Here is a 12858-nt window from a genome sequence, read left to right as displayed (position 1 = left end):
TCCTTGTTCATGAAAGGATCAGGTAAAATAATAAATGCAAACAGAAAATAGCTAATCCGCCGGCAGACCTTCCCCAATGAATGTATGTTATGCCAGTTGGGCATTTTCTGACCCTCCACAAACTGACAAAGCCAAGGCCTATGATTCAGAGGCAAGCAAGATCACTAAGTGCATCACTACATTCTGGTGAAGAAGTTAATTGAAAGGACAGTGAATAATTACATTGACCAGTTCTGTCTTTTTTCTTTTTTTTTCCTGGAAGAGTGACAGCATCTGCAAAAGACAATACATATATTATATACACAGTTCCATTTCCTTTGTTCGTGAAGTACTTGAACCAGTTGATAAAGGAAGTTTCCTCACTAATATGCCGAGGGATCAAAATTAGCTACCTAGGTAAATATTACCATAGATTTTTAGTGGAGGTGGAAAGTTGTTGGTTGGGGGAGATATTGCTTTGTATCCGACCAAAATATAAACTTCCAACTGACTTCCTTTTCCTTTTTCTCTTTTGTTATACGCCAAATGATTGATATTGTGATGGTTGGTGGCCATGAACACGGCTTCCAAATTTACCCGTAAAGAAACACTTGTTATCTGTGTCACATGGTTCTGAAATCAAATTTGGTTGGTTTGAACAAAAAAATATCAGAAGTCTTTGTCTTTTCTTGATGGAGGATATGATTTCTAAGTTTAAAAAAATTTCTCTCCTAGCAAATCATAACTAGAGGTATTATTTTCCTAGAAAGTTACAATTTCAAGGATATAATAATTTTTCTATAATTATATTCCTCCTTTTTCTAGTTAAAAGAATTTCTTTTAACAAATGGTATTATCTTCCAAGCAGGTTCTATTACAAGGATATAATAATTGTTCTATAATTCTATTGCTCCCATATGCTGTAAACACGAACAAATCTTGCCTGATTTGCTTCACAATCAGGAATTAGAGCTGTCTAGAAATTTGTTGGAATAGTATTACTACTACTGTTTATTATATGGGCTTAGTATGTGATAAACGGGTGTTAATCAATTAAAAACCGGCCTATTAATTGATTCTGTCACTTTGTCAACGGCCCAATTTCTCACAAAACGGATCAGTTTTCAGGTAACCCATTAAATAATATATGGGCCTTCAAAAGCTCACTGAGCCTGGACGCAGAAGTAGTTACAGCAACTTACATGCATGCACCGCTAGCACCCTAGTCAAAACTTGGCGATCACGTTTCTTGCAGAAGGGTTTAACTAGGGTTTAAAACCCATTATATACTTTTATTCTCCTTCTTCTTTCCTAGAAACCCCAATGTTTTCATCAACACAACAAAGAAAAGTAAAATAAGCCAACCAAGCTTTAACACCAACAACAACATGCAGCAGATGGGTTGAGAACCCTGTCAACTTCTTCTTCGACCGGGTACTACGATATGGGAAGGGGTTTGAATTTGTGGCTGGTCTTGAATTTCTGATGGGAAGATGGCTGGCGTGGAGATTGATTGTGGGGCTGTGAAATAAAAGCCATGATGGTCATCTTCAAGGACGAGTCGAAGTTGGGATTTGGATTGGGGAGAGAGAAAAGGCTCATCTTCCATCTGAGAAAAAAGAAAAGAAAAATGCCTTCAACTTCGCAAAGGAGACGAGCTTTGAGATTGTGGTTGCTGTCGCGGGGTTGTTGGTTTCAACTGTTGGGTTGTTTTGTTTCTTGTTAATTGTCATACGCTGACATAAGAGCTTCGTCCAATCTTGCGTCAGTGGGACCAATGTTTGCCAATTGGCACAGCTTCTTCTTTCTCTTTGCAACTAACCATCGCTTGGTCGCAACAATTGGTTTAGAAAAATTAAAATTCCTATACTCACTCTTTCTTAATTGCAAAACTGATTGGTCCCCTAAAATTTAATACTACTATAGTTTAGACAAATTATACAAACTATACTATTTTTATCTCTAGGCTTAATTAAAAAGTGATGTGTAAAAAAAAATGTCCTTAATGCTACACTAACTTTTTAAAAAAGGTTATAAATTAGTATCAGAAATAGTGGTGCTAATAACTTTATTATCAAATTGAAAATAGTGACAGTGGGCTTCAAATGTACGTGTAAGTTTCCCTATTATTCTAAAAATTAATTAATGTAGATCATACTTTAAATATTCAAAAAAGCACCTGACATCTAGAATAATATATTATATACACTCAACCTATATCGGGCAAACTTATCTTGTTTCATTGCCAAATTGAACTTCAAAGCCAAGAAGTAGTTTGGTCTAGTATTTAAAATACAGATATCCAATATCTAATTTTATATATAAAAAGATGTCCTGTTACAAATGTTGTTGCAGGGCAATGATCATCGGGCCTTTCCTTTCTTAGCCATATTCTTCTCAATGGCTCTCTCTGTTATCAGATCAAAGCGACGCCTGGTAACTCCATCTCAGCAAACACCATCTGGCAAGCTAGACTTATCATTCATTGATAAAGTACCGGTTCTCAGATGCTATACTCGCACATTGCACGTCTATAGATATGGCCCTGAAGCATCAAGAGTCGTTAGAGAAGCCTTGTCAAAGGCCTTGGTACCCTACTACCCCCTTGCTGGACGGCTAAAAGATTCAGGCGAAAATCAGCTTCAGGTTGAATGTTCCGGAGAAGGCGTGTGGTTCGTTGAGGCATCAGCTGATTGTAACCTTGATTCCTTCAATTACTTCGATAATGCTAATTTTGTTGCGCCTAAAGCAATAATCACAACAATACAGAAGCAATAGACAACAATCAATAATCAAATACGCGGGAAAAATAAAGCACACCAAGATTTACGTGGAAAACCCTCCAGTGTAGAGGGAAAAAAAACCACGGGCCACCAGAAAAATCTTCACTATCAAATAATAGTTATACAAAGTTCTTCTCTAGCTAAAACTAGAGCTAATCAACAACTAGAGAAACAATTGGAGAAATCTCACCAAATAAGTGACTCAACAAATACACCCTGGATTTGTTTCTAGAGAGCTTCAAACCCGATCTTGACCGTTCAGAATGTAGAACTCTGAATCATAAACCTCCTGACAAGGTTCCAACTCAATCGGACCACAGATTGACTTCCGTTCAATCAACTCTCCCTTCTCCTTTTTCTCTCTCTGCTTTTCCTGGCTTTTCTTCTTTCTCTGCTTGGTTGTCGACACACACCTTAAACAACCCCACCTCTTTTTTATTAAGTAGCTAGGGCTCTGTGTAAAATAAAAGATCAAGGCCCATGGCCTTTACTTGGTCCAAAACCACTTACATGGGACTGGACCCCATTTTCCTAACAATCTCCCCCTCCAGTCCCATTAGAAGGAGATTCATCACCATAGCAATTTCATTTGGAACTTACCTTGGCCAGGGAACTCATTCCGGCCAAGTTACTGCAAAGCTCAAGCTTTTCCCTGGGAAGTATCTTAGTCAACATATCTGCCACATTTTTATCAGTATGGACTTTTTTCAATAGCATCTGCTGTTCTTCAATCACTGAACGTAACCAATGATATCTAACATCAATGTGCTTTGTTCTAGCATGGTACATGGTATTCTTACTCAAATCTAAAGCACTCTGGCTATCACAAAATACCACATACTCTTTCTGATTCAACCCTAATTCAAGAAGAAAACGTTTCATCCAAAGCATTTCTTTACATGCTTCAGTTGCTGCAATATACTCAGCCTCTGTAGTTGACAAAGTAACACACTTCTGCAACTTAGACTGCCAAGATACAGCTCCTCCTGCAAAAGTAAACAAATACCCTGAAGTAGATTTCCTACCATCAAGATCGCCTGCCATGTCAGCATCAGTAAACCCTTCTAGAACTGGTTGTGAAACTCCATAAGTCAAGCACATTTTTGAGGTACCCCTCAAATATCTAAAAATCCATTTCACTGCTTCCCAGTGAACCTTCCCTGGATTAGAAAGAAATCTGCTCACTACACCAACTGCATGAGCAATGTCAGGCCTTGTACAAACCATAAGATACATTAAAGAACCGACTGCAGAAGAATAAGGAATACTAGACATAGCTAGTTGCTCTTCCTTAGACACTGGACAAGATTTCTTACTTAGGTGAAAATGGTTGGCAAGTGAACTGCTAACTGATTTAGCATGTTGCATGTTGAATCTACCAAGCACTCGTTCAACATACTTTTCCTGTGACAACCACAGCTTTCCAGCTCTCCTATCCCGGATAATGTCCATACCAAGAATCTGCTTTGCTGGACCTAAATCTTTCATATCAAAAGACTTAGACAATTGTTCTTTCAACCTGCAAACCATACTAGCATCTTGTCCTACAATCAACATATCATCAACATATAATAATAGGATAATGAAGTTACCATTAGAGAATTGTTTAACATACACACAAGAATCCGCTGCTGTTCTTTTATAGCTATGACTCACCATAAAAGAATCAAACTTCTTGTACCACTGTCGTGGAGCTTGTTTCAAGCCATACAAGCTTTTCTTCAATTTGCAAACTAAGTGCTCTTTCCCTTTCACTTCAAAACCCTCAGGCTGATTCATATAAATGTTCTCCTGCAAATCACCATGCAAAAATGCAGTTTTAACATCAAGTTGCTCAAGTTCAAGATTCAAACTAGCTGTCAATCCCAGTACCACTCGAATAGAACTCATTTTTACAACTGGAGCAAAAATCTCATCAAAATCGATGCCTGGTTTTTGAGAAAAACCTTTTACTACCAATCGAGCTTTGTACCTCACTAGTTTGTCACCATCCTTTTTCAACTTGAACACCCATTTATTCTTTAATGGCCTCTTTCCTGTTGGAAGTTTAACAAGATCATAAGTACCATTCTTTCGCAATGACTCCATCTCTTCTTTCATTGCTTTTAACCAGTGCTCTCTATCCGGAGTAGCCTGCACATCTTGAAAGCTTTCTGGCTCCCCTTCACTGGTAACTAAAATAAAATCTGAACTTGAATACCTGGTAGATGGCCTGCGCTCTCTAGTAGATCTTCTGGGCTGAGACTCTACATCACTTGATGCTGAAGGTAGCTCCCCCTGCTCAACACTCTCAGGTAGAGAGGATTGCTCCCCCTGCTCAAAACTAATAGCATCTGGCTCATCACCAACTGTAGCTGGCTCATCCATATCCCCAAGTTCTGTTTCTGGCTCATTTTCACCATCTGTGGCTCTTTCCTGTGAAATCCCTGTCGGTGTTGAAACATCACACTCAACAGTAACTCGTGTAGTCTTCTCATTTTTCTCAAGGTCTGCTATGGTTTCTTTTTCATGAAAGACCACATCTCTGCTTCTGACTGTCTTTCTCTTTATTGGATCCCATACCCTATAGCCAAATTCCTCATCACCATATCCTACAAACACACACTGTGTAGCTTTACTATCAAGCTTTGACCTCTGCTCTTTTGGTACATGCATGAATGCTTTACACCCAAAAACTTTTAAGTGAGAGTATGAAGCATCTTTTCCTGTCCACACTCTTTCTGGAATGTCAAAGCCCAAAGGAACTGATGGTGACCTGTTAAGTAAATAACAAGCTGTGTTGACTGCTTCACCCCAGAATGGCTTTGGTAATTTTGCCATCCTCAACATACATCTGACTTTTTCCACAATGGTGCGATTCATTCTTTCAGCTATACCATTATGCTGCGGTGTTCCAGGTTCTGTCCTCTCATGCCTGATCCCATGCTTTGAGCAATACTCTTCAAAGCTTTTAGATGTGTATTCCCCACCATTATCAGTTCGAATACACTTTAAGGGTAACCCTGTCATCCTTTCAACCATGGCATGAAATTTTTGAAAATACTGCAGTACCTGACTTTTATATTTCAACATATACACCCAAGTTTTACGTGAAGCATCATCAATAAAAGTAACAAAATATCTGCTACCACCTAATGACTCAACCTCAATGGGACCACATACGTCAGAATAAATTAATTCCAATCTATTTTCTTTTCTCTGAGAACTTTTACGAAAAGAAACTCTATGATGCTTACCAAACAAACAATAATCACATGAATCGAGAGACATACCTTTGGTCAAGGGAATGAGAGAGTGCCTTGCCAAAACCTGTAACCCTTTTTCACTCATGTGTGCCAGCCTCCTGTGCCACAAGTTTGCTGAAACATCATTTTCAACGATATTTACCTGGTTACCGTTCAATTGCATCCATGTCTTATACATTGTGCAGCATAGTTTTCCCCTCGCAACTACCATAGATCCTTTGAGAAGCTTCCACTGTCCATTCTTTTGTCGGCTTTCATATCCCTCCTTATCAAGGACATTAATAGCAAGCAAGTTCATTCTCATATCTGGAATGTGTCTGACATCTCTCAAAGTCAACATGCAGCCTATACTAGTTTGTACAACAATATCACCAATCCCAACAATCTGCGACACACTCTTGTTTCCCATCTTGGTACAACCAAAGTCTCCTGCTTTGTAAGTTGTAAACAACTCTCTCTTAGGAACACAATGATATGCCGCTCCTGTGTCAACTATCCACTCAATGCCGGGATCACTAACATGATTACAATCACCATGTGTACAAATCAAAGTAACTGAATCACTATCTGAATTCACTGCTGCAACATTGCCATCATCTGAACTCTTGCCTTTCTCATCTTTTCGCTCTTGCTTTAAGATTCTACAGTTTCGTTTTATATGACCCGCCTTACCACAATGGAAACACTTCACTTTACCTCTAGACTTGGATCTATGTTTAGACTTACCATGGCCTTTTGAGTCCTGACCTCTGTCGATGTTTCTACCCCTGTTCTCTGTGACCAAAGCTTGATTCCCAGGGTCTACATCTTTTCGCCTCGCTTCTTCATTAAGCATACTGTCCTTTACCATCTCCAATGTCACCTTATAATCAGGAGCTGAATTAAGAACAGTCACAACTAGAGTATTCCAGCTGTCTGGCAATGAACCCAAAAGAAATAATACCTTCATTTCATCATCCATCTTAAGTTCCATAGTAGTCATCCGATTAAATATATCTTAAAAATCACTCAAGTGCTCTGTAACAGATCGTCCATCCCTGTACTGTAAAGTTGCAATCTTTTTAACAAGCATAACTTTATTCATACCTGTTTTTCTCTCATACAATGCTGCCAATTTTTCCCAAACAATGTGAGCATCTGACTCCTGCGCTACATGATGGAACACGCTGATATCAACCCATTTTCTGATTGTAGCCAGCGTCTTTCTACCTAGCTTCTTCCAGCTTTCATCTTTCATATCTGCTGGTTTAGCCGAATCACCCAATACTGGCTCATACAAATCTTTACAGTATAGATGATCCTCCATCATAGGCTTCCAAATTGAATAATTCGATGCTGTCAATTTTATCATGGAACCTGTATCACCCTCCATGATCTCAAACAGAATTTACTTCTATCCTGGGTTGCTTCTGTATCGATGTCTCAAAATAACCCTCGCTCTGATACCACTTGTTGCGCCTGAAGCAATAATCACAACAATACAGAAGCAATAGACAACAATCAATAATCAAATACGCGGGAAAAATAAAGCACACCAAGATTTACGTGGAAAACCCTCCAGTGTAGAGGGAAAAAAAACCACGGGCCACCAGAAAAATCTTCACTATCAAATAATAGTTATACAAAGTTCTTCTCTAGCTAAAACTAGAGCTAATCAACAACTAGAGAAACAATTGGAGAAATCTCACCAAATAAGTGACTCAACAAATACACCCTGGATTTGTTTCTAGAGAGCTTCAAACCCGATCTTGACCGTTCAGAATGTAGAACTCTGAATCATAAACCTCCTGACAAGGTTCCAACTCAATCGGACCACAGATTGACTTCCGTTCAATCAACTCTCCCTTCTCCTTTTTCTCTCTCTGCTTTTCCTGGCTTTTCTTCTTTCTCTGCTTGGTTGTCGACACACACCTTAAACAACCCCACCTCTTTTTTATTAAGTAGCTAGGGCTCTGTGTAAAATAAAAGATCAAGGCCCATGGCCTTTACTTGGTCCAAAACCACTTACATGGGACTGGACCCCATTTTCCTAACAAATTTGTCCATTCCTTATGATGAACTTCTTCCTGATCAAGTTCCGAAAAGTGAAGGCATGGAACCTCTTGTACAAATGCAGGTATTAATTAATTGTGTTAATCAAAAATTGAATTCAACCAACAATACTAATAATGTGATGAAGCTAAAATACGTTTCGTTGGAATGCATGGTTTTTGTTTCAGGTGACACAATTTGCATGCGGTGGTTTTGTGATAGGCCTTATATTTAGCCACACTATATGTGATGGCCTAGGATCTGCACAATTCCTAAACGCTCTAGGGGAGTTGGCAAGGGGTCTGGAACATCTAAGCACTGAACCAGTTTGGCATAGGGACTTTTTTCCAACTCCAACACATGAAGCAAATGTCAACGTATTGCCAAACTTGCCACCCCCAACGCCTGACTACCTGCTAGAGCATGTTAGTATTGACATTTCCATGGATGAAATCAACGAGCTAAAGCAAGGATTCCATGAGTCGACAGGGCAAGCTTGTTCTGCTTTCGAAATTGTAGCTGCCAATTTATGGAGCCTTCGAACAAAATCAATAAACTTCAAGCCAGATACTGAAGTCCGGCTTCTTTTCTTTGCAAATTGCCGTCAGCTTTTGGACCCTCCTTTGCCTAAAGGCTTCTATGGAAACTGTTTCTTCCCAATAACAATTGCAGCTCCATGCGAGTTGCTTACACAAGCATCAACAATTGAGGTGATTAAACTGATACAAGAAGCAAAGAATAAGCTACCTGTTGATTTTGCCAAATTCAAGGATGGCGATTACTTAAGAAATGGTAAAGACCCATTTGCACCACCTCTAGGCTACACCACTTTGTTTATTTCAGAATGGGGTCGGTTGGGGTTCAACCAGGTTGACTTTGGATGGGGCCCTCCGGTCCACTTGGTTCCAATACCTGGCTCCGCCATCATCCCAGTTGGTATCATGGGGTCGCTGCCATTGCCCAAGAAAGGTATCCGTTTGATGACATGGTGTGTTGAAAAGGACCATCGCCAGCCGTTCCTTGATCTGATGACAAAGCTTGTCTAACAATTAAAGAATGCTTGAAGTCTTAAACTCCTATTGCTTTCTTCAGGTACAAAGTGTAAAAATAAAACAGGTGTTATTTTTTTGTTTCCTTTATGCTTTTCCCATTTTCCCATTTTGTTCGGGTTTGCTGCGAAATCGGTGACTTCATCGACACAAAATAAAGCAGAATTTATGCTGTTTCAATGTGAAGTATTGAATTATATTCAACTATTCTTGTTTTTATCTATGCACACTACAATGAGTCCAGTAAAGATTTAATGGAAGAGAAACGAAAAATGATTCCAACTCCTCTGTTCGAGTTGAGATTTGAATAAAGTAAAACCACAGCCCAGTATAAGGACAGACTTTTGGTAGAATGTATGGATAAAACTATTTGGGACTTGGGAGTCGAAATTTGATGAAATGCCAAGCTAACGACATAGAAGCCCAAATCATAGAAGCCCTCGATTATTTATTAGAACTCGGGGGGGACAAACCCACATGGAAATGCCCACTTACTCGAGACAGATAAAGTTATTTCCTACTTGCCTAGCCTTCTAGCTCTGTCCAGCTTAACAAGAAAGTGCCTTTATACAAGTCTAAATACCGGAGGAATTGGAAAACGTAATGATTGCTGTTGACGGGGGTGTGCATATGTTTTTATGCCCAAATTGAACCATAAAAAGTTGTCAAAGCTACATCAGAGTGTCTTCACGCATCTAATCCTTTCCCACTAAGTGCTCCCATGCTCATCTTTTGATTTGCGCAAATTTTGCTTTCTGGGTATCATTCCTTTTCTAATAGTAGATGATTTTCACTTAGATGCTTAGTGGTTGGAGATAGGCTTTGAATGTTGTGGAATTTTGGTTAGACAATGATGTGATAGCATCATTTAACAAATGAATTTAAATGCACTGTTATTCCTTCAACATTTTTATTGGAGACCTTTTTCAAAAAAAAAAAAATTATTGGGGTTTTATTCAACTCTTTGCAAATTCAATGAAAAACTTTCAACAAAGCTCCTTATATTTATTTCTCCACCATGTCATTTTCTGAATCATAGCCATGATTTGATCAGATTATTTCTCATTTGTTATAAAACATTTTTGTCCAAATAAAGACTGATCTATAACAAATTTTCGTTTTGTTGCGGATTGCCAAACAATTATGTGTATTTCCGATGGATCAGGTTCCTATTCTTATGTTATATGTGGAAGGATTTTAAACTTAAATATAAGAAAGCTAAGAATAATTAAAGTAAAAAAAAAAAAAAGGAGTGAGAAACCCATGAAAGCCTTTAATTTCCCAAGTAGTTGCGTTACATTTCGGTCAAGCAAATAGTTTGAATTTTATGGTATAAAATGAAGAAAAAAAAGAAGAAATATATATATGTTCAAATTTCATCTTGTTGGCTTTATATTCTTAATCAAGAAGATTTTGTATGCACCCACCAATAAATTCAAACGTTGGGTCGACCGAAATAAAATTTAAAAAAAAAATGTTTAAACATATTCAATGTATTATAAGTTACAGCAAAAAAAAAATCAATGGATTATAAGAATTTATATTCTTGTTGTTCTTAATTTCATCTTTTTAATATTTATAAATTTTAAGAATTTAAACAAAATTAAGGAAATTTTTTTTTAAATTACAATTAAATATGGGTGGTTGAACTATATTAATCTATCTTCGTTTTCAAAAGCAAATATCAATTACCTTGCTAACGACTTCTCGTCAGATTGGCCCAAAAGGCCAAAAAGACTTTTCATCACATAACTCTGAATAAAAAAAAAAAAAAAAGAAATAGATTTGGAGTTACATAGGATCCAAACCAAACACTTTTCTCAGTTCTCTAAATCGATCCGTCAATAGACAAAAGCAACACGTGAACATACTGTTGAATAGAGTGGAAAACAGTTGGATACTTCTAGAGGGAGACTAAAAAAAAGTCAGACATCAAATTTGACCATATGCAATTGGTCCAATTTTTTTAATTTTTAATATATTTAAAAAATATTTATCATCTTATAAGCTTCTTCCACGTCTAAAAACTAATATCTCATATCAGAATTCTTCAAACTATTATAGTTATTTTAATTCAGGGTTGGTAGGTCATAGTTTTCTCGCTTGGTTCATTAAGAGGAGGGAAAATGACATCGTATAATTTCTTTATATTTGCAATTAATGATTTTTATTTTGACAAAAAGGAATTGAATTCAGTTATTTTTAATTCATTAATTTATTATTAAGTAAAATATTCATGATCAATTAATAATTAAATTGTATCGATACAAAAGATAATTCCAATTAATTTTCTTGCTCCTCCGTTTTGTTAATTTGGACATAGTTCAATTGTTTAATTAATACCCATCATTTTACAAAAACCTATAATTGAGGTTAGTCCCCGGAAATTATGATTGTCTCCCTATTCCAAAAAGGCTAACGGAGAAAATTTGGGAGGTGGGCAATTTCTTCTTGCTTTCTCTCGTGTTATGCCCGTCCATATCACTTCAAATTCATTTTCACAAACGCATGAAACGTACACTTCTTACATCAAAAGTTTGAAATTTGCTTTCTCCTAAATATTTAATGCAACAACGATTCAAAGCAAAGAGAGGACGGATGAAATGTGACTCAGATTCATATGGATAAATTAATTTAGATTACCAAGTGAATATGGTGAAAACCCATTTCCTCAAATAAAAAAAAATAGTGCCTCAGCTTTGTTGGGAGCAATGCTATTACAGTCATGTTGAGGTAGAAGTAGACTCAGAATTTGCTGCAATAAAGATTACAGTTAGCTAGTCCTATTAACGATTCTCAATTCCTTGTTAATTTCATTGAATCTAATTTATTAAATATTTAAATTAAATTAATTTAAATGATTCATATAATTAATTATTTTTTAAAAAATCATATTTAACAAATTAATTTAATATTTATAACTCATTCTTTTATATTTAGGAGGTGACTTTCTTTATAAAAAAATTTGTTGGAAATTTACTTGGGAGTGCACAATTTGGTATGTTTTTCGTAGAAGCAAAATGGATGATCTCAGTTGGGTCTTCATGTCTTCAACAATCTTTTTAATGATACATATTAATTCTATTCCTTTTTTTTTTTTTTTTCATGATTTCATTGGCGTTGTTTGGTTTTGATATATTTAAATTTTAGTTTTATATTTTCTTATTAAAAAAAAAAATTAGTGCTTAAAAAATTTTCCAACAATGATCATATCTAGGTAATTGATTCCCTTCAGCTTTATTCCATGACTGTCTTTTTCCGTGGTAAGCCGTTACTCCAAGCCAAGCCAAGCTAATTGAATTACCAGAAATATAATAGAAAACAAACTTTGAAAAGTCGTTTTTGGCGTTTAGCCTGAAAAACGAAACAAGTATCGCATTGTTTCAAATGGAGAAAAAATTGAAAACTAAAGGGTTAATTTCCAAAGCTGTTATTTTCCAGTACAACCGAACATGGTTGCGTTATCCTAGAAGATATGTAAAAATAGCTAAAATCTTATATTTTATAGGATATATTTGATTATAATATGTGCGGCGCACATGAATATATATATATATATATATTAATTTTTTTGAAATTATATTTAAAATTTTAAAACTCATAATATATATAAAATTTATATATATTGACTTGTCATTAAAAAATAAGTTTTTTAAAAATAGTTAAAAAATTAAGTATTTTTTTGGATATTTGTGTTTACAATAATATTTATATATTTGTAAAATTATATCAAATAAAAATAAATTATGCATTTTTTTAAAAATAAAAAAT

At 36.2% G+C, this 12858-nt stretch overlaps 1 protein-coding gene across 3 annotated transcripts; it reads left to right on the top strand.

The window, feature by feature from the left end:
* Positions 1 to 1278: 1278 nt before the first annotated feature.
* Positions 1279 to 9306, top strand: LOC111313372 (acyl transferase 4-like). 3 transcript variants are annotated; one of them, XM_089752632.1, is made up of 4 exons: positions 1279 to 2086; positions 2335 to 2714; positions 8048 to 8123; positions 8227 to 9306. In XM_089752632.1, the coding sequence occupies exons 2-4, from the start codon at positions 2380 to 2382 to the stop codon at positions 9082 to 9084; spliced, it is 1269 nt and encodes a 422-aa protein (XP_089608758.1). In that variant the 5' UTR covers positions 1279 to 2086; positions 2335 to 2379; the 3' UTR covers positions 9085 to 9306. The 3 variants fall into 3 exon arrangements, with proteins under 3 accessions (XP_089608758.1, XP_089608757.1, XP_022769776.1); XM_089752631.1 differs by having other exon boundaries at positions 1279 to 2092; XM_022914041.2 differs by lacking the exon at positions 1279 to 2086 and having other exon boundaries at positions 2099 to 2714.
* The last annotated feature ends 3552 nt before the right edge of the window (positions 9307 to 12858 follow it).

This window comes from Durio zibethinus, chromosome 23 (genome assembly GCF_047325235.1).
Source record: "Durio zibethinus cultivar Kanyao isolate XHJ-2024 chromosome 23, ASM4732523v1, whole genome shotgun sequence".
Classification (NCBI taxonomy): Eukaryota; Viridiplantae; Streptophyta; class Magnoliopsida; order Malvales; family Malvaceae; genus Durio; species Durio zibethinus.
This window is presented reverse-complemented; position numbering and strand designations above follow the sequence as displayed.